Source organism: Chiloscyllium plagiosum, unplaced genomic scaffold, assembly GCF_037043375.1.
Source record: "Chiloscyllium plagiosum isolate Xiang-an unplaced genomic scaffold, Cpla_swu_hap1 HiC_scaffold_7, whole genome shotgun sequence".
Classification (NCBI taxonomy): domain Eukaryota; kingdom Metazoa; phylum Chordata; class Chondrichthyes; order Orectolobiformes; family Hemiscylliidae; genus Chiloscyllium; species Chiloscyllium plagiosum.
In genome coordinates, this window is record NW_028270145.1 from 56239589 (window position 1) to 56260659 (window position 21071).

The 21071-nt window shown below is 39.5% G+C and overlaps 1 protein-coding gene and 1 pseudogene across 8 annotated transcripts in view; both read left to right on the top strand.

The window, feature by feature from the left end:
- Positions 1-21071, top strand: part of myo3b (myosin IIIB) — a 581719-nt gene that overhangs the window by 454208 nt on the left and 106440 nt on the right. For all 8 annotated transcript variants that reach the window (XM_087989045.1, XM_043693701.2, XM_043693699.2 and 5 more), the window contains 2 exons: positions 11407-11470; positions 12885-12954. In XM_087989045.1, the coding sequence (XP_087845171.1) occupies positions 11407-11470; positions 12885-12954 (134 nt within the window). The remainder of the gene's footprint in view (positions 1-11406; positions 11471-12884; positions 12955-21071) is intronic.
- On the top strand, positions 15239-16398 carry LOC148149621 (uncharacterized; annotated as a pseudogene).

Consider the following 21071-nt stretch of genomic DNA (forward strand, 5'->3'; position numbering starts at 1 on the left):
TTTGGTGAAGTCTGAAACTAGTGGACTAGCGAGATACCAATGACTTGTAAGGAATTGCAAAGAACAAAGATAATCATGTTTTCCAAATTATCACTGTGACTATATTTCAAAAGTATGTAACTGGGTAGTAAAATGTTTTAGGACATCTTGATGTTATAAAAGACACAATATAAATTCAAATCTTTGTAATAGTCTGCATTAGTTCAGCATATTGAGTATTGAGTCTCCCAAAATTCCAAAATTGCATTGACTTGAAATAAAACTTGAAAATAAGATGCTTGGCCCATCAAATCTAGATAGGTGTTTATCTTCACGATAGTAGTTGTCCAAAACTCATCTGACTGCCTTGACACTATATCAATCTATTTCTCTTTCTTTTACCTAAATTAATTACTATTGTAAATTATTGACATATGAATTTCACACATGAACAAGGTAATGCATTCCACAGTCTAACAATCATCTGTGTAGCCTAATTTCTTTTTATCATCTCCCTTATCTCTCCTAAATGTTATACCTATGATCCCTTCTTCTAGATTCCTCAGAATAGGTACAGTATGTTTCTGTCAATTCTATCCCATCCCCTCAAACTAAAAAAGACTCTATCAAATCATTCTTCTGATTGGAAAATACATTTTATTTCTTATATCAGGCAGGAACTTTGTCAATTGCACTGTGTCCATTTAAAATGTCATCAGACATTTGACTCTCATACAATCCTATCGATCATTGTAGCCATGAGAAATCTTCAACAGCTGCATGGTAATTATAGTGAAGTAAATGTATAAAGGCCTATCTTATGTAAGAAATGATGGTGTGATAAACTCTGTATCATACTAATTATATTAATTATAGTACTTAAGAAATCCATAGCCTAGCGTTGGTGTGAATTGTACATCTTAACACATGATAGCATGAAGAAAAGTTATTTCCTCATCATAACATTTATGTACAGGATAATACCTTAAGTCACAAATGTTGACCTGTTATCTGTGAAGAACTAGGGTCGACGTTCACATGAGATATATGGTACATTCCAGATTTTCTGGCTAAAAGTAACGTGTCAGCTTTTACATGAGATCAACTTTTACTCAAATATATACAGTACATCACTAGTCCAAATTACAAAACTGGATGGGTTGGTTTTTTTGATGAAGCCTCAATGACATCTACATAGTAATGATCAGTCTCCTTTTGCATTCTCACCTTTTGAAAAATCCATTTTAAAAATGCCGATTTTTCTCATTTGCTGTTCAGAATCCAAAAATAAAAAGATATGGTCTCTTAAACTAGAGAACAACTAGATCTAGAAATTGGCTTTCAATTATTTTGTGCAACTCCTATTTTAATATATTCTGCAAATTTAAACCCAGCTCCATTTAGCTGTATATCACAAAATGAACAAAGCAGTTTCTGAACAGGTACTTGTGGACCATTCCTAAATACTTCCACACACTTTAAAAAACAACTGTCCTTTGTAGCCTCCTTTGCTCCCAGTTTTTATTCCCATTCTCAGCAGTTCCACAGAATTCAAACCTTTTACTCTTCTTCAGTAGTCTCTGCTATATAGTACCGCCTCAAAGGGATTCATGTACATAACATTAAACAGTGTTATGCACATCCACCATATCTGTTACTGCCTCTAAATGCACTATCAGGTTTGCCATGCATGCTGTTCATTTCTGAATTCTGTGGTGTCTATTTCTAATTACTTCCCAGCATCTCGGTATTTAGACATTTCAGCAGTAATTAAAAATTGCCAAATAGATGTTTATCTAATATCTACAATTTAGTTTTTTTCCCCTTTTTTTGAAAATGGAAATTGCGTTAGTCATTTGCCAATACTTTGTATGCCTCAATTCCCAAAAGAATCTTGAAATATAATTACTAAGCCTTCCATTATTTCTTTCCGCTAAAATCCCAAGGCTTTGTTCTCCTTTAGCTAAACTAATTCTCTAATACCATCATTTATTTATTCTATCTCAGATCTCACAATTAGATGTTTTTCTACCTCTTCCCTAATAAATTTTCTGCTTTGAAAACACGTACTTACTAATATCTATTATCAATGCCCAATTATCCTCTAATAAATCATTACTCACTTCTCACAGGAATCCATTTTGAAATGAATGTGGAATATTTAATTGATCTCATTAAGGGTGTTTGAAGTTTGCAACAAATATTTTTGCCTTACTTACCTCACTTGAAGATGGAGTAGATGGGTTGAAGTGGTTTCTGCTTGTAAAAGAACCAAAAACAAGAGGGCATGGACTTAAACTGATGTGCAAACAATGCAAAGATGATATGCAAAAAAGCTTTTTCACGTAGTGAGTTGTGGGGGATGGGGGTGGTTCCGTTGAGGCATTTTTTTTGGATAGTAACAGTGTGTAGGGCTATGGAGAAACAATAGGATGTTTGCACTAGATAATAAAACTAGCGCAGATACAATGGAATGTTTGACCTCTTTCTGCACAATAATTATTCTGTGATAATAAAAACAGCTCTGACAGCATCTGTGGGGAGAAATCAGAGTTAACGTTTCAGGGTGAGTGTCCCTTCCTCAGAACTTCCTCAGAATAATTTTGTGATTGTGTATCATATCTTAAGTTAAGATAAAATCAGTATCTTAACTTAAAGAAAAGGTGATAACTAAGAAGATTATTCTGATTCCATTGAGGGATTTGATTTAACCAGAGATCTACATTTATTGTACAGACTAATTTACTGATCCTTTATCAGTATATTATTTTAAGATACTGATAAAAGATAAGTAAATTAGTCTGTACTATGTGTCTCTGGCAGGGACAGCAAGAATCACATTTGGTGAATGACCAGAAAGTCAGGTAAGTGAAAAATCTTAAGGCGGAGATACTTCCATGGGGTTGTTTGCCTGCAAAGAATGTTGCTGGGAAAATGCTTGAATCCTTTTTGCAGTTAACTTTAAGATCTTTAATAGCTTCCTAGATTGTCATTTGTAGCTTTCTGCATTTTTTTAACTTAATAATAATTAAAATTATAATAAACTTATGTTATTTTGTTAAAATACATGGGCATCCTTGTGTGAACACAGCCAATGCCTGCCCAGTATGGTAACCAGATTGCAAAGATAAGACTTATATCTATCAAGCTGTGATCAGACTTGTCCAGTATTAATTTCAGATGAAATCATTAGGTGGGTGCTATTGACTGAATTGGACCCCATTGAATTAAACAGAGGCTTGTGAATCTTTTAGAGAAACAGCGACATGAAGTTACTGGACATACACATATTGGACCTGCAAAATTGCATGGAATGTTTCAAACCGTTTTCTGAGAATAGAAATTATGGAAGTGGATTATTTGAAATCTTTGACTAAGGTTAGCAGGTTATGTGGAAGTAGAAATAAAAACAAATAACTCAAAGTTCAGATTCTTAAATTGATTATTAGATACAATTCAGTTGGAATTCAATAAAACTTGAGTAGGAGGAAAAACAGAAAGAGAAATGAATAAAACTTGAATTTGAAGAAAAAGAAAAGCAAAGAAAAGTGGGAAGAGGAAACAGTGAAAACAAAAGAGCAATGGTTAAGAAAGAGAAAAATAGAAAAGAGGCCTGAAAATAAGCTTGAATTGGACATTGAGGAGAGAGAAAAGCTGAGAAATAGAATTTTAAAAAGCTCAGTTTTCAAAGAGAGAGAGAACTCAAGGAACATCACTTGGCAAGAAAGAAGCTTAGAGTAGAGGAAGGAAGGAAAGGTGATAACTAAAAGGATGACTCTGATTCCATTGAGGGATATGATTTAACGAGAGATCTACGTTTAGTGATAGAAGATGGAGTAGAGAGAAGTTTCACTTCATTTGAAAATGTAGCTGAGAAGATGAAGTGGCCAAAAGATGTTTGGACTTGTGTCTTGTCAGGTACAGTTCTGAATGTGTACAATGGTTTGTAAGAATAGCAGTCTGTAGATTATCAAGCTGTTAAAAGAGAAATGTTCGGCGCTTATGAACTTGTCCCCAAATCAATTAATGGTTAGAATTTTAAGAAAGAAACTGAATCAAACATTTGTGAAATATGCAAGAGAAACAGAAATGTTATGGGATCAGCAGTTTTAATCACTGGTGTTACAGAGAAACATTGTGAATCAAAAGAAAAATCATGATTATCGATCAATTCTGAAATAGAATTGCAGTTAACTCTCAAGTCTTAATAAATGAATATTTTGCATCAGTTTTTACTTTGAAGAAAGAAATGGAGGCTAGAAAACTCAGGAAAATAAATATTGATGTTTTGAAAACAGTTCATATTTCAGAAGAGGAAGCACAGGAGGCCTCAGAAAACATAAAGGTGTATGAATGTTGGGGACCTGATCAAGTGTATCCCAGGATGTGGGAAGTTAAGGAAGAAATTGCAATTCCCCGGCAGAGGTACTTGTATCATCTACAAACACAGGTGTTTTGCCAGAGGACTGGAGGGAGGCTAATGTTGAGCCTTTATTTCAGAAAAGCTACAAGGGGAAGCCTGGGATGACCCGGAGTCTGATATTAGTGGTAGTTCAGCTGTTGGAGGTGATTCCGAAAGATAGGAATTATATTTGGAGAGGCAAGGAATGATTAAAGATAGCCAGCATGGCTTTGTGTGTGGGAAATCATGTCTCACAAACTTGGTTGAGTTTTTTGAGACCGTAACCAAAAAGATTGATCAGGACAGAGTAATAGCTGTTGTTCACGTGGACTCTAGTAAAGCCTTTTACAAAGTTCCACATGGTGGACTAATCAGTAAAGTTAGATCACATAAAATTCAGATAGAGTTTGCTAATTGGATCGAAAGTTGGCTTGATGGTAGAGGACAGAGGGTGGTTGTGGAGGGTTGTTTTTCAACGATTCGGTTGAGAATTTGGGGAGCATGGTTAGTAAGTTTGCGGATAACGCATGGGATATAGTGGACAGTGAAGAAGGTTATCTAAGATTACAAAGAGATCTTGATCAATTGGGTCAATGGGTTGAAGAATGTCAGATGGCGTTTAATTTGGATAAATGCAAGGTTTTGCATTTTGGTAAAACAAACAAGGGCAGGCCTTATACAATTGGTCGTAGGGCCGAGGGTAGTATTGTAGAACAGGGGTTCAGATACATAATTTTTTTAAATTTGCATCGCATGTAGACAGAGTGGTTAAGAAGACCTTTGAATATAGGAGTTAGGATGTTATGTTGAGGTTGTGCAGGATGTTGGTGAGGCCTCTTCTGGAGTACCGAGTACAGTTTTGGTCATTCTGCCATAGCAAGAGTATTATTAAGTTGGAGGGGATTCAGAAAAGATTCACCAGGGTTTTGATAGGAATGGAAGGTTTAAGTTATAAAGATGGGCTGGATGTGTTTTACTGGAGTGTAGAAGGTTGAGGGGTGACCTTATAAAGGTTAATAATATCATGAGAGGCATAGATAAGGTGAATGGCAGGGTCTTTTCCCTAGGGTAGGGGAGTTCAAAACTAGACGGCATATTTTTAAAGTGAGAGGAGAAAAAATTTAAAAAGACATGAGGGGCAACTTTTTTTACACAGAGTGGTTAGTGTGTGAAATGAACTGCCATAGGAAGTTGTAAATGCAGGTACAGTTACAATGTTTAAAAGACATAAGTACATGAATAGGAAAAGTTTGGAGGGATATGGACCAAATGCAGGCAAGAGGAACTAGTTTGTTTTGGGAACATGGTTGGTGTGGAGTAGATGGACCGGAGGGTCTGTGTTCGTGCTATTTTACTCTATGGCTGATTCAAAAGATGTTGGCCTCCTCGGGGTGCTGGAAAAACCAGCAGAGTTGAAAGAAACTGAGATATTGTAGCAAGAGCATCTTGGATTGTTTCCTGACTATTATGACTAGAGGATAATTTAGTGAGACAGAATAGAGAAGTCTATGAAAATGGGAGATGACTTAGAAATATAATTATCTGGTAAAATTTTCAAATCTTTAAGTAAAAAGGATGAAGAGAATGAGGCTAATTGTTTAGTTCATCCTCTAAAATAGAAATGACAGATCCTGAATTGAGAGAGCTGTATCAAACAGTCTATAAAGATTGGCTCAATAAAAGGATATTGGCAAATTCCTTTGACTGATAGAACCAAAGAATTATCTGCTTCTGAAACAGTGGAAACACTTTGTTTCAATGTTTCAACACTGGTGGAGGGCAAGTTGTTGGAGGGAATCCTGAGGGACAGGATTTACATGTACTTGAAAAGTCAAGGACTGATTAGGGATAGTCAGCATGGCTTTCTGTGTGGGAAAACACGTCTCACAAACTTGATTGAGTTTTTTGAAGAAGTAACAAAGAGGATTTTTGAGGGCAGAGCAGTGGACGTGATCTATATGGACTTCGGTAAGGCATTCGACAAGTTTCCCCATGGGAAACTGGTTAGCAAGGTGAGATCTCATGGAATACAGAGAGAGCTAGCTATTTGGATACAGAACTGGCTTGAAGGTAGAAGGCAGGAGGTGGTGGTGGAGGATTGCTTTTCAGACTGGAGGCCTGTGACCAATGGTGTGCCACAAGGAACGGTGCTGGGTCCACTACTTTTCGTCGTTTATATGAATGATTTGGATGTGAACACAGAGGTATGGTTAATAAGTTTGCACTTGACACCAAAATTGGAGGTGTAGTGGACAGCAAAGAAGGTTACCTCAGAGTACAATGGGATCTTGATCAGATGGTCCAATGGGCTGAGGAGTGGCAGATGGAGTTTAATTTAGATAAATGCGAGGTGCTGCATTTTGGAAAAGCAAATCAGAGCATGACCTATACACTTAATAGTAAGGTCCTAGGGAGTGTTGCTGATCAAAGAGACCTTGGAGTTCATAGCTCCTTGAAAGTAGAGTGGCAGTTAGATAGGATAGTGAAGAAGGCATTTGGTATGCTTTCCTTATTGATCAGAGTATTGAGTATAGGAGTGGGAAGTTATGTTGTGGTTATACAGGACATTAGAATATTGTATGCAATTCTGGTCTCCTTTCTATTGGAAGGATGTTGTAAAACTTGAAAGGGTTCAGAAAAGATTTACAAGAATGTTGCCAGGGTTGGAAGATTTGAACTATAGGGAGAGGTTGAATAGGCTAGGGCTGTTTTCCCTGGAGCGTCGGAGGCTGAGGGGTGACTTTGTAGAGGTTTATAAAATCATGAGGAGCATGGATAGGATAAATAGACAAAGTCTTTTCCCTGGGGTGGGGGAGTCCAGACTAGAGGGCATAGGTTTAGAGTGAAAGAGGAAAATAGAAAAGGGACCTAAGTGGGTGGTACGTGTATGGAATGAGCTGCCAGAGGAATGGTGGAAGCTGGTACAATTGCAACATTTAAAAGGCATCTGGATGGGTATATGAATAGGAAGGATTTAGAGGGATATGGGTCAAGTGCTAGCAAATAGGACTAGATTAGGTTGGGATATCTGGTCGGCATGGACGAGTTGGACCGAAGGGTCTGTTTCCATGCTGTACATCTCTATGACACTGTACATCTTTAATGACCTTGTTGAGGTCATTGAAGGCTTATGCAACTGTGCTGTTTATCATAGAATCCTTCATAGAAACCTTACAGTGTAGAAGCCGACCATTGAGACCACACCAATCTTCCAAAGAGCATCCCAGTCAGACCCCACCTCCCACGCTATCTCTCTAACCCCGCATTTCCCATGGCTAATCCACCTAGCCTGCTCATCTGTGGACTCCATGGGCAATTTAGCATGGCCAACCTATCTAAGCTGCACGTCTATGGACTGTGGGAGGAATCTGGAGTACCCGATGGAAACCCATGCAACATGCAAACACCACACACACATGATGTGGAGGACCTGGTGTTGAACTGGAGTGGACAAAGTTAAAAATCACACAACACCAGGTTATACTCCAAAAGGTGTTTTTGGAAGCACTAGCTTTCGGAGCGCTCTCCTTCATCAGGTAGCTGTGGAGCAGGACCATAAGACACAGAATTTACAGCAAAAGATTACAGTGTCATGCAACTGAAATGATATATTATTCAACCTGTTGGACTATAACCTGGTGTTGTGTGATTTTTAACTTGGTCAACACAGACAGTCATCCAAGGGTGGAATTGAAACCAGGTCCCTGGTGCTGTGAGGCAGCAGTGCTGATGATTTGGTTGTGTTCAGGCCGATTTAACGAACATGTATAATATTTGAACAAGTTCAATATTTGAACAAGTTGAGCATAAGAGGTAAAGTTAGTAAGTTCCCTCAGATTACAATGGGATCTTGATCAGATGGGCCATTGGGCTGAGAAGTGGCAGATGGAGTTTAATTTAGATAAATGCGAGATGCTGCATTTTGGGAAATCTTAGCAGGCATTATACACTTAATGGTAAGGTCCTAGGGAGTGTTGCTGAACAAAGAGACCTTGAAGTGCAGGTTCATAGCTCCTCGAAAGTGGAGTCACAGTTAGATAGGATAGTGAAGAAGGCGTTTGGTATGCTTCCCTTTATTGGTCAGAGTATTGAGTACAGGAGCTGGGAGGACATGTTGCAGCTGTACAGGACATTGGTTAGGCCACTATTGGAATATTACATGCAATTCTGGTCTCCTTCCTATTGGAAGGATGTTCTGAAACTTGAAGGGGTTCAGAAAAGATTTACAAGGATGTTGCCAGGGTCGGAGGATTTGAGCTATAGGGAGAGGTTGAATAGGCTAGGGCTGTTTTCCCTGGAGCATCGAAGGCTGAGGAGGGACTTTGTAGAGGTTTATAAAATCATGTGGGGCATGGATAGGATAAGTAGACAAAGTCTTTTCCCTGCGGCGAGGGAGTTCAGAACTAGAGGGCATAGGTTTAGGGTGAGAGGGGAAAATAGAAAAGGGACCTAAAGGGGCAATTTTTTCACACAGAGGCTGGTACGTGTATGGAATGAGTTGACAGAGGAAGTGGTGGAAGCTGGTACAATTGCAGCATTTAAAAGGCATCTGGATGGTTATATGAATAGAAAGTGTTTAACGGGATATGGGTCAAGTGCTAGCAAATAGGACTAGATTAGGTTGGGATATCTGGTCGGCATGGATGAGTTGGACTGAAGGGTCTGTTTCTGTGCTGTACATCTCTATGATTCTGTGACTCCAAGTTATTTGTTGATCACAAAGATTGATCACAATTTGTACATACATTTGGCTTAAAGTGAATTTGGGAAAACAAAACTGACTGACTTGGGCTACACTATGGGACAAGTAACACCTAGTGAAACAAAATAAGGGCTCTGTTGAATTTTTCTTTGTCTGAGAAAAAGCACAAAATTCTGCGATATATTGTCATGATCGGGCTTTATCAGATTTTCATCCGAATTTCAACATGCTAGTGGCTCTTTTGTCAACTTATTTAAGAAAGGCAAGAAATTTGAAAGGACAAAAGAATGTTAGGATGACTTTGACAATGTAAAAGATATGCTGGCTACAACACTGGTATCAGCAGCTCCAAACTACAAGAGATTTAAATTGGCTGTTGTCAGTAACATTACAGTGTTGATGCCGTGTTTTTGCAGAGAATGTCATGGATATCTAATGGCCAGTCACTTCTTACACTTAAGAAATTGAATGTGTTTCTTAACCTGATATTAACTCTACAAGTTTCAAAATCTACATAGCCAACAATTCTTCAGAGATTGTTATTTGTACAGACCACAATCCTTTACTTTTTGTTGGAGGTATTCAGTGATAAGAATTTGAGACTGTTTTGTTGGAGTTTGATTCTACAACCATGTAGGTTGGTAATCATTAATGTAATAGGAAAAGACAATATCATAGGGGATGCTTTATTAAGAGCAACATGCATTTGCGTAGAATATGATTGCGGTGAAAATCTTTGCATGACAGTGTAAATATATTATTATTGTGAAAGTAAAATGCAATTGGTAATCAGAGGAAAATTTGATAGAAAATAAAAATGCCTCCTCAAGGTCACTTTTCATTCTTTACAGGGGAGCAGGGTGATGAAGGTTTATGCTATATCATTGAACTTGGATTCAAGAGTTGAGTAAAATGGATTTTGGTCTTCATCTCTGTAAAGGTGACTTTTTATAAAGAGTCAGAGATTAACTTAGATCAATGAATATAGACATCATTTCCAGAACAGGCTATGAGTCAAGTTTTCATTAGATTACTGGGGAGTTACTTGCAAAATATTTGTGCTCTCAGAAAACTGTTTATGAATTCTAGGATGTGGAGGTGACAGTGTTGAACTGGAGTGGACAAAGTTAAAAACCACACAACACCAGGTTATAGTCCAACAGGTTTATTTGGAAGTACAAGCTTTCAGAGCACTGCTCCATCATCAGGTCGTTAGTGGAGTAGGATCATAAGACACAGAGTTTAAAGCAAAAGATACAATTGATGCAATATATTGAACAAACCTAGAATTCTAGGATTAACCGAACAACATGTAGGAGGTGTGGAATTGGCTCACTATAGCTTAGGGCAATGGTGGAGCTGGTACTATTTATCCGAGTGCACTTGGTTACAGGGATACAACTCAGACAGTGTTCCTGTATGTGATTGTTATTCAGCAACCCTTGCCAGCAATGCTCCTATGTGGATGTAAGATGGGTGACAAGAATACCGCCCTTTCCCCAGCTTGGGTGAGGAAATGCCTGTGAAATCATATCCAGTATTGAAATAACAGTTTGAGCAGAAAAATGATGTGTCTTTTTAATAATGATTGTTAGTGTTAAAAGTGTTAAATAAAAATGCCCATCAATGTCCAGGCTCTGACACTGCACATGATACTGGTTGATGTAAAAGTGAGAGAGATATCACAGAAAATGTAACCTTAGCTTTAATTTTTAACTTAATTTTATAGTTTCACTGCATTGCATTTAATATTAAACTTAATTTGTGATCAATCTCTCTTTTACCACTGTTCTTTATGGATAAATACTGGAGCATAATAAAACAAAAACAAAGTTTCCTGTAAGTGCAAGTCACAGCTGATTTTGTTTAAAGCTATTTTTGAATGCATGGCTTGAACTACACTATTTCCCGCCACTTCCCCCACAGAAATAATTATTTAAGTCTGGTTTCTAAACTCACTTTTAATGAAATGCTTTTCAGTATACTAGAAAACCACTTACTTCAATCTTTTGTAAGGTATTGCTGGTAAATCAACACCCAGTGTACTTAAGACTGAATGTCATTAAACAAGTCAGTTTGATCAGCATTGGCTTCAGTGCATATGGTGTGCTTTTGATGTAAATTGGACCACATCAATGATCCTTTTTATTCTTGATGAAGAAGTCAGCAAAGCCATTCTGGCAAACATTCTGCATTTATAATAGCAATTTATTGATTAATGTGGTATTGGGGGTGTTCTTCTGTTGCTTATAAAATATAATTATTGTATTTACGATATTTCTTTGAGTTTAGAAACTTTCACATTTCTATTTATTTTTCGCAGCCATGTCAGTTACATTGAAACTCAACACCGAGACATTGATGAGAAGAATGAGGAAGATAAAAAGGTAAAATTAAAATAGTCCTAAAGTAATTTTACACATCTCTTCCCCCACCCCCACACATGCACACATGCACTTCAAAAACCTAAATGCGTAGGTTTCAGATGTATTCAGAGCAGCTTTACCGAACTATCTTAACATAAAACCACTACAGCAATGTTTGAAGTCATTGAGACAAAAGGCTGCTTGCATAGAATTGGTTCTGTGGAGAGACAGGGTGGTACAGTGAATAAGAGAATCAAAAGGCTGGAAATTTGCTGCTGTGAATAAACGCTAGCATTTCCCTGAGGTGATTTGTCTTGCACTTCACATTCTACAGATGTTAAAGCCCTTTTCTCTGTAAAGACCTGAGGTTCTTTGGTAGCACTTTGATATCCTGCTTGAATTCAATCTGTGAAATAGAAGAATCACTCTATGACTTGGAGCCCTGCATAGTCTTTGATGTGTGATCCAGTTTTTGCTGCTTACCACTTGATGTTGAAAGGATGAAATGAAAATGTACAGATTTGCCAGTAACTCTGTTAAGTATATGTAAGATTAAAAGCTAAAACCCTTTGGAGTATGTAGTTAGAAATGTTAAACAGATTAATACTTTCCTATTGTTCTTTTATTTAAAAAAATATAGATTACATCTAGAGCAAGTCAGTGTGTTGCTACTAAAACACTGAGTAATCAAAAACATAACCAGATTAATTGCAAAAAATATTACTTGTGTTGTCTTGATATTCTTTTCACCAGGTTAATGTTAAAAATGTAAATGTAGTGTAGGTGCACTTGTTCATTTAAATTCTGCAGTTAATTTATATTAAAATCATACACGTTAACTATCAGAGTATAACCAGCTGTCTTTGAAAACCATTTCTTTTTTTATCTTTTTTGTATGTAGCCAATACATGACATAATGTTTCAGCTTCTGATACAAGGGTGAGATGTCCTGAGTTATCCAACTTGTTATATTTGTTACAGATAGAGAATGAGAACTTGTTTTTGTTTAGACTTAATAAATGAGAACAACTTTTGAAACACGAGCTTGGATTATTGTGCATGTCTGTTGCCACAACCTTTTGTTTTGTCTACCTACAGTATTAAGATCTGAGTCTAGATTAGAATGGTGCTGGAAGAGCACAGCAGTTCAGGCAGCATCCGACGAGCAGCAAAATCGACGTTTCGGGCAAAAGCCCTTCATCAGGATGGCTTTTGTCCGAAACGTCAATTTTACTGCTCCTCGGATGCTGCCTGAACTGCTGTGCTTTTCCAGCACCATTCTAATCTAGACTCTGGTTTCCAGCATCTGCAGTCATTGTTTTTACCTCATTGTTTTTACCTACAGTATTAATATGAAATGAGACAAAGAACATGGTAATTTTCATCAATGTTTAACATGATTTCTGGTCAATTTAATTTGTTTAATTTTTTTAAGGCTTCTGATGAAGTAGCAAATCAAGCATTACCACATGAAACACAGCATGAAGCTCATACAATTATGAAAGGTAAGACAATATTTGGAGTAAAGAGTTACAGGTCAAAATTTCCATTCGCACAGCATACCTGGAAATAATATGCTAGATCGTTGGTAATTACACATTTGCGCAAAGATATTATTACAACCCATTTGTTTTCTACGTGCAAATATGGGCAATATAAGAAATGGCTTATTTACATTCAATACAGCGCAGAACAGGTCCTTCGGCCCTCATTGTTAGCATGATGATGCAACCAGCAAGCAACAATGAAGAGAAAATGCTCCAGCATTTACACGTGTAGTAATTTGAGTTTACACTAATCTGGATTGAATCAGAACCCAACTCATACCTTAAGTAGATACAATTAAGATAAATGTTAAGTCATGCTTGCAAACTGAAATTTTGACCCATTTCCCACATCTTATGTACTGGTCTTGATTTATAACGTGTATTGATGGTGTTCAATCAATTTGGGTAGAATATTGAGAAGGAGAAAATGAGGACTGCAGATGCCAGCGATCAGAGTTGAGAGTGTGGTGCTGGAAAGACACAGCAGACTAGGCAGCATTCGAGGAGCAGAAGAATTGACATTTTGGGCATAAGCTCTTCAATAGGCATGAGGCTTGTGGGAGCCTCCACAAGCCTCATGCCTGAGGAAGGGCTTTTGCCCGAAACATCGATTCTCCTGCTCCTCGGATGCTGCCTGACCTGCTGTGCTTTTCCAGCAGCACACTCTTGACTCTAGAATATTGAGAAGATTGTATCTATGTGGTGAGCAAGATATTATCAAAATTCAGCCTGTTAAATTGGTGTTGTTTCGGTTTTTAGAGATGATTGATCTGCAGAAAACCATAAACCCTTTCAAAACCATAAAATGTATGGGCAGAAGCCAGCTAGGTAGTCAAGCTTTGTTGTGGAACAAATCTGATGATATCCTTCATTAATCATTTTTAAAAACCACACAACACCAGGTTAATAGTCCAACTGGTTTATTTGGAAGCACTAGCTTTCGCTCCTTCATCAGGTGGTTTTGGAGAATAAGATTGTAAGACACAGAATTTATAGCAAATGATTACACTGTGATGCAACTACAATTATATATTGAAAAAGACCTGGATTTTTTGTTAAGTCTCTCATTGTTTAGAATGACCATGTTGGTTTCATTTCTTTCACATGTAAATTGCAAAACTTATTTTAAAAGTTACATTCTCAAGTGAACTTTAACAATTGGTGTCATGTCAGCCCAGATAATGTATTGAAGGTGTGAGTTTCCCTGTGTGAGGTTGCCTGTGCCACAAGGTCAGATTGATTCTAATCTAAAAAACAGATTTACAGAATCTTACATGAATTCATGCAGTTTTTGAGCAAAGTAAAATGTAATTCTGCAAGTACAAATTCACCCCACAAACTTATGTGTGTGTGTGTGTAAGTGAGAGAGAGAGAGAGAGAAAGATGGGAGTGTGTTATCAGTATCTGTGAGAGTGTATGTGTATGTGTGTGAGTGTAAAGAGGTATAAGTCTGTGAGAGGGTGTGTGTGGGGTGTATGTGTGAGTGTATGAGAGAGGATCTGCGTGAGTGTGTGTGTCTTCAGGAGAATGTGTGTGTAGGAGTAAATGCCACATTCATCAGCTGCACCCACAAGGTAGAGCAGAACATTATCTATGGTCTCAAAACCAACCCAACATTATGATCAAGGAAATTGCAGATAAAGGAGGAGCCATCGTCATTCAGAATAGAACAAACTACTGCAAGGAAGTGTACGACAACTGAACAATCAGGAACACTACAGGCAACTATCGGCCGATCCGAGCAAAGAGCACACCTGTGAACTAAACACATTGATCAGGACTTTGGATCCTGTTCTTCAGAGTTTGCTACGTGCACTCATCCCACATACTTCTCGCGTAGGCGACTTCTACTGCCTTCTGAAGATACATAAATCCAACACATTGGGACCTCCCATCGTATCAGGCAATGGGACTCTGTGCAAGAACCTCTCTGACTATGTTGAAGGCATCTTGAAACCCATTGTACAGGGGCACTCCCAGCTTCTGTCACGACACTACAGATTTCTTACAGAAACTCAACATCCACGGACTAGTTGAACCGGGAACATTCCTCGTCACAATGGACGTTTCGGCACTCTACACCAGCATCCCCCACAGTGATGGCATTGCGGCAATAGTCTCAGTACTCAATACCAACAACTGCCAATCTCCAAGCACCATCCTACAACTCATCCACTTTATCCTCAATCACTACGTCTTCACTTTTGACAACCAGTTCTTCATCCAAAAACATGGAACAGTCATGGGGACCAAATTTGCACCCCAATATGCCAACATTTTCATGGACAGGTTCAAACAAGACTTCTTCTCTATGCAGGACCTCCAATCAACACTATACACCAGGTACATTGATGACATTTTTTTCCTCTGAACCCATGGAGAGGACTCACTGAAAAAACCACACAGTGATATCAATAAGTTTTATACCACCATCAAACTCACCCTGGACTACTCTCTGCTATCTGTCTCATTCTTGGACACATGCATCTCTATCAAGGATGGGCACCTCAGCATGTCACTCTACCGCAAACCCACGGATTACCTCACAATGCTACACTTCTCCAGCTTCCACCTGAAACATATTAAAACAGCCAACCCCACTCGACAAGCCCTACGCATACACTGGATCTGTTCAGATGAGGAGGAACGTGACAGGCACCTGGAAGTACTCAGGAATGCCCTCATAAGAACAGGGTACGATGCTCAACTCATCGGCCACCAGTTCCGATGTGCCACAGCGAGGAACCGTAATGACCTCTTCAGGAGACAGACACATGATGCAACTGACAAGGTACCTTTCATTGTCCAGTACTTCCCAGGAGCTGAAAAACTATGCCATGTTCTTTGCAGCCTGCAATACATTATCAATGAGGATGAGCACCTCGCCAGACTTCCACTTCTCGCCTTTAAACAACCACCAAACCTCAAACAGATCATTGTTCATAGCAAACTGCCCAGCTTTCAGGACAATACTATACAACCTTGTCACGGTAGACGCTGCAAAACGTGTCAGAATGTCGACACGGATACCACCATTATGCATGGGGACTCCTCCCACCATGTATGTGGCAGGTACTCATGCAACTTAGCCAACATTGTCTATCTCATACGCTGCAGGCAAAGATGCCCTGAGGCATGGTACATTGGCGAAACCAAGCAGAGGCTACGGCAACGGATGAATGGGCACCGCACAGCAATCAACAGACAGGAATGTTCCCTCCCAGTCGGAGAACACTTCAGCGGTCCGGGACATTCAACCTTGGATCTTGGGTGACCATCCTTCAAGACACACATTGGGACAAGCAACAACGAAAATTGGCTGAGGAGAGGCTGATAGCCAAGTTCGGTACCCATGGGGATGGCCTCAACCGGAACCTTGGGTTCATGTCACACTACAGGTGACCATATTGCACTATAGATACAGACACACTCCCACAGACACACACACTCACGCAGACCCTCTCTCTTACGCTCACACATACACTCGCTCACACACACACATGCGTTTGTGGGGTGAATTTGTACTTGCAGAATTACATTTTACTTTGCTCAAAAACTGCATGAATTCATGTAAGATTCTGTAAATTTGTGTCTTAGATTAGAATCAGTCTGACCATTGTGGCACAGACAGCCTCACACAAGGAAACTCACACCTTCAATACATTATCTGGGCTGACATGACACCAGTTTATAAAATTCACTTGAGAACGTAACTTTTAAAAAAGGTTTTGTGATTTACATGTGAAAGAACTGAAAGTAACATGGTCATTCTAAAAGATGAGAGACTTAACAAACAATAGGGGTCTTCTTCAATGTATAATTTCAGTTACATCACACTGTAAACTTTTGTTATAAATTCTGTGTCTTACAATCTTATTCTTCACAACCACCTGATGAAGGAGGAGCACTCCAAAAGCTAGTGCTTCCAAATAAACCTGTTGGACTATAACCTGGTCTTGTGTGATTTTTAACTTTGTACACCCCAGTCCAATACCAGCATCTCCAAATCTTCCTTAACCATGCAATCTATGATTTTAATCTGCTGTATTGGTGGTACAGTTATAATTAGAAATGCTCAAACGGCCAGTATTAGAGATGCACAAATTTAGATGACTAAAAGTTTACAAAAGGTTGTTGAGCCTAGAGGCAACAAATGCATGGCTGAGGGTTTCACTGGCAGATGAACTGAGACATGGGCAAAGTTAGAGAGATGAAATACACAGACTTGGTGATGGCACAAATACAAGGTCAGAAATTTGTCTCAGGATCACATATTATATCACAGTTCTGAAGAGGATGGTTTGATCTCAGAGTATTGCCAAAGAGAGGAATTGAGTCAGTAGCTAAGGAATGGGACTTGGTACAGGAATGAAGCCAATGAGTGAAATGTTCCCATATTCTGGATATGTCAATTTCCATGATTTCATGAAGGGTTTCCTTCTGTGGGCCATGGCAACTTGCCTATCACGTTCTTCCATTGCTGACTTTATTAATCATGCACTCGGGGTCTCTGAGCCATTAACATTGAATCAAGGGCTCACAGAGGCCAAGTTCTCCCCACTGCCAGGAATTTTGGCATGTTATCGCAAACATCATACATAATGCATAGTGACACAAAAAGACTGTAGGCCAAGAGCTACTGTTCTAAGTGTGTTGTTCAACCACATTCGAAAGAAAATGGCAGATACTGGGAAGAAGCTACCCCAGATCACCAACAGGAATTTGGAGCTTCTGATGAATGGGAAGATGGAGAAGAGGTGTCGTTCTCTTTCCATTGGAGAATGACCATTGGAGACCATGACACACCAGATGCTGCCAACATGAAGACTGTTTTCCAAATCAGTGCTGTTTCCACAGTCAGCAGAAGGAAACAGGAGTACCAAAAGAAGGTCAATCAGCATTCTGCAATGTAAGGACCACCATCTTCTGCGTACCACCTGACACTCACTCAAACTTTGCCATTGCACACATCTCCATGGAAACTAATAATCTAATGCTCTTACAGTCTCATGCAGCATCTTCAATTAGCGGCTCTTATCCACCTCATCCTCCAACACTACTAACTCTTTCTGCCCTCTGCAGTTCTGCCCATTCATTCAGAACGTCTCACCACCTCTGCTGCTCCGGCATCACCATGAACAGCTCCTCCAACCATATTGATTTCACTCATAATTGGCCAAAATAGCCAGAGTCGGTTCATGGCGAGCTAACATTCATCTTCTCATCCCCTACAAGGAGAAGATACTTGAACTAGCAGGAGAGATTTGAAAATGCTCATGGAGATGCTGAGAAATCCATGTTGAGGCAACCAAGTAGGCTACATTGTGCTCTACTGTGCCACACTGCTCTCCCATTAGCATCATTTGCAACATTTATGTAACATGCTCAAATGTCTGCCCCTATTACGGAAATAATTCTCTTACGCAGACACTAGCAGCACCCACACAGCCTGTGCCCCTAAGATGCCAGCCCCTCATCAGCTCCTCCTCCACCTCTGAGGAAGAAGCTACAGATCCCTCAGGTGATGCACCAGTCAGTGTTTTCCACCAGATCTGCAATTTTCTTCTGGGTGAGTACTTTATCTAGATTAGACTCAGGAGCATAATAAGGTGACACTGGCATGTCTCCTCAATTAATTGAGGAAGAAAAACCCTGGACTGGCTCTCAGGGCATTGTCAGAGACAAGGGCACCTGCTCACCCTCATGCAGAAGATAATCAATAGTATCAGTTGTTAATAACTTTATACAAGTATGCAGATGGTCACAGGAGCAATTGTCAGGTTTGTGCAAGACTGGATTGAAGATTGAGGGTACCCATCAAAGTTATTGAGGGTACCCATAAAAGATCCAGCCTGCATACAGCTGGTTGTCTTCATGGTCAGGTTGGTGAATGCCAGGTCCAGCAGAAAGATCAGTGAGTGCTGAGAATAAACATAGATCTGAACTCCGTTATATTAGCTGTTGTTGCTCAGCAGCAGCAAAGTGAAAGGGGGGACAAGGAATATTGACCTCGCTCTAAGTGCGCCTTCCTCTCACAGAGACAGGGGCCTACAGATACCTAGACTGAGGAGGAACCACACAGAGGTGTGGTCCCACTGATGTCCCCCCTCAAGACATTCCAGAGGCACCAGCAGCTCCACTTCCACCCTTTCTGCAATACTCAATCCCTTGAAAGTTGCATTCAAGAAGGATAAGGAGGACTGCAAATGCTGGAGATCAGAGTCGAGAGTGTGGTGCTGGAAAAGCACAGCAGGCCAGGCAGCATCCGAGGAGCAGGAGAATTGATGTTTCGGGCAAACACTTTGTCAAGAAGGATAAACCTCCATCTGGGTAGAACACTCTCAACATGTCTGTGCCCTTTAGCTATCAATACCCTCTTGGTCATCCAACCAAATCTTCTAGGTCAACAGGCTCCACTACAGAGCTGGCTTCCTCCACCCTCAATGCAGACCTGAGGATATTGTGTGAGAACAAAGCGAAAGAAATCCCTCTGAGGCCACATAGGTAGCATGGGTTACTCTGAATGGTAAATAAAATTTTGCACCTGTGAATATGTGCACTTTCAATCTCAACCTGCCTGTGTGCCTGCCATTTCAGCTGTAGAATCGGAAACTGGAGACTGTGTCAGAGTTCATCCAGAGCAGGATAGAAGTTAGAGTGGTGAGACATTGTTTATTTTCAAGAAATACTCTGAATAGCTAACGATTTCAAACATCCACCAACTCTTATGTTCATGACTGCAGCCAAGACACTCAACTTTGCTGATGATATTACAGATTGCAAACCTTGCAATTCTTTTCTTCACTCATTTTTCCATACCAATGGTCACTTTTGATGATTCGGAGATGCCGGTGTTGGACTGGGGTGTACAAAGTTAAAAATCACACAACACCAGGTTATAGTCCAACAGGTTTAATTGGAAGCACACTAGCTTTCGGAGCGACGCTCCTTCATCAGGTCACTTTTGATGTGTGACCCTGTGATAATTTATGAATGCATGCTTCTCTGGGGCAAAGGTTCATTCCACCTACATGTCTTACAAGGGACTGAGCACTCCTTTAAGGATGGGTGATGTCTAATAACTAAGCTGTACTTCATAGCACATTGTTCTAATTGGAAAAGATGTGTTAAGCCCTCAGTGAGTAACTTTAGACATTGGAGTGGTGAATTCTACAGCACTACAAGTTCACACGCTCAGTGTATGTGAGATCACAGGCGTTGAGAGCTAAACAGTGATTGGTGGGTGAGGTAGGTCTGTATTGGGATGTCTGATTGCTGATGGTGATGGAAGAACTCAGTATGCAGCTCTTGGATTCCTTGTCGTGAAAGAAGTCTCAGAAGCTAACTTTCTGTGGCACTACATTAGAACCCTATCTAACTGAGTGTTAATCTTTCTTAATACCCATCAGAACAGATAATGTTGTCCTTCTTGAAGGTGAAAACAGTTAGATGTTTTAAAGCTTCAAACAGTTGATAAAGTAATATTTATTGCACAATAGGGAAGACGATGAAAGAGCCAACAAAAGAAGCAATATTTGCTTTAGCACACACACAGGAGCTGCTTGTCTTTGCAACAATAAAAAACATCTGCATTCTGTGAATGATAGACAACTCTGATATTTTGGAAGTGGGTGTCAATTAAGTTCAGTCTGGCTTGATGTGTTTGATACTGCGTTGCTGTAAAGTGGTGTAAGTGATGTTCTTCCTGTTAATATCTTAATCTTCTTCCTTGGAAAACTGATGCCAATCTTGCATTTGTGCAGAGCACAGTTTGCCAGAGTTACTTGGCATGCTCCATCTGAAGCGTATTGCAAGGCCTTTCCAGATTGATCCAAGCATCATTCCGTGATGGGTGATGGATCATGGGCAGCATTATATCTGCATTTTGCATTAGTCAGGAGGTTCCTTAAATAAGTCATCAACCATGGTTAGACAGGGTAGCTCTTCTTTCTGAGCAGCCATCCTTGTATGGCTTTCAATAGTTTGAATGAAGCAAGAACTTGAGAGTTCTCAAGAATATAGGCACTATGGTATCTTCCAGAATACTTTAAAGTGATCAGTAAGAGAACCAGTGG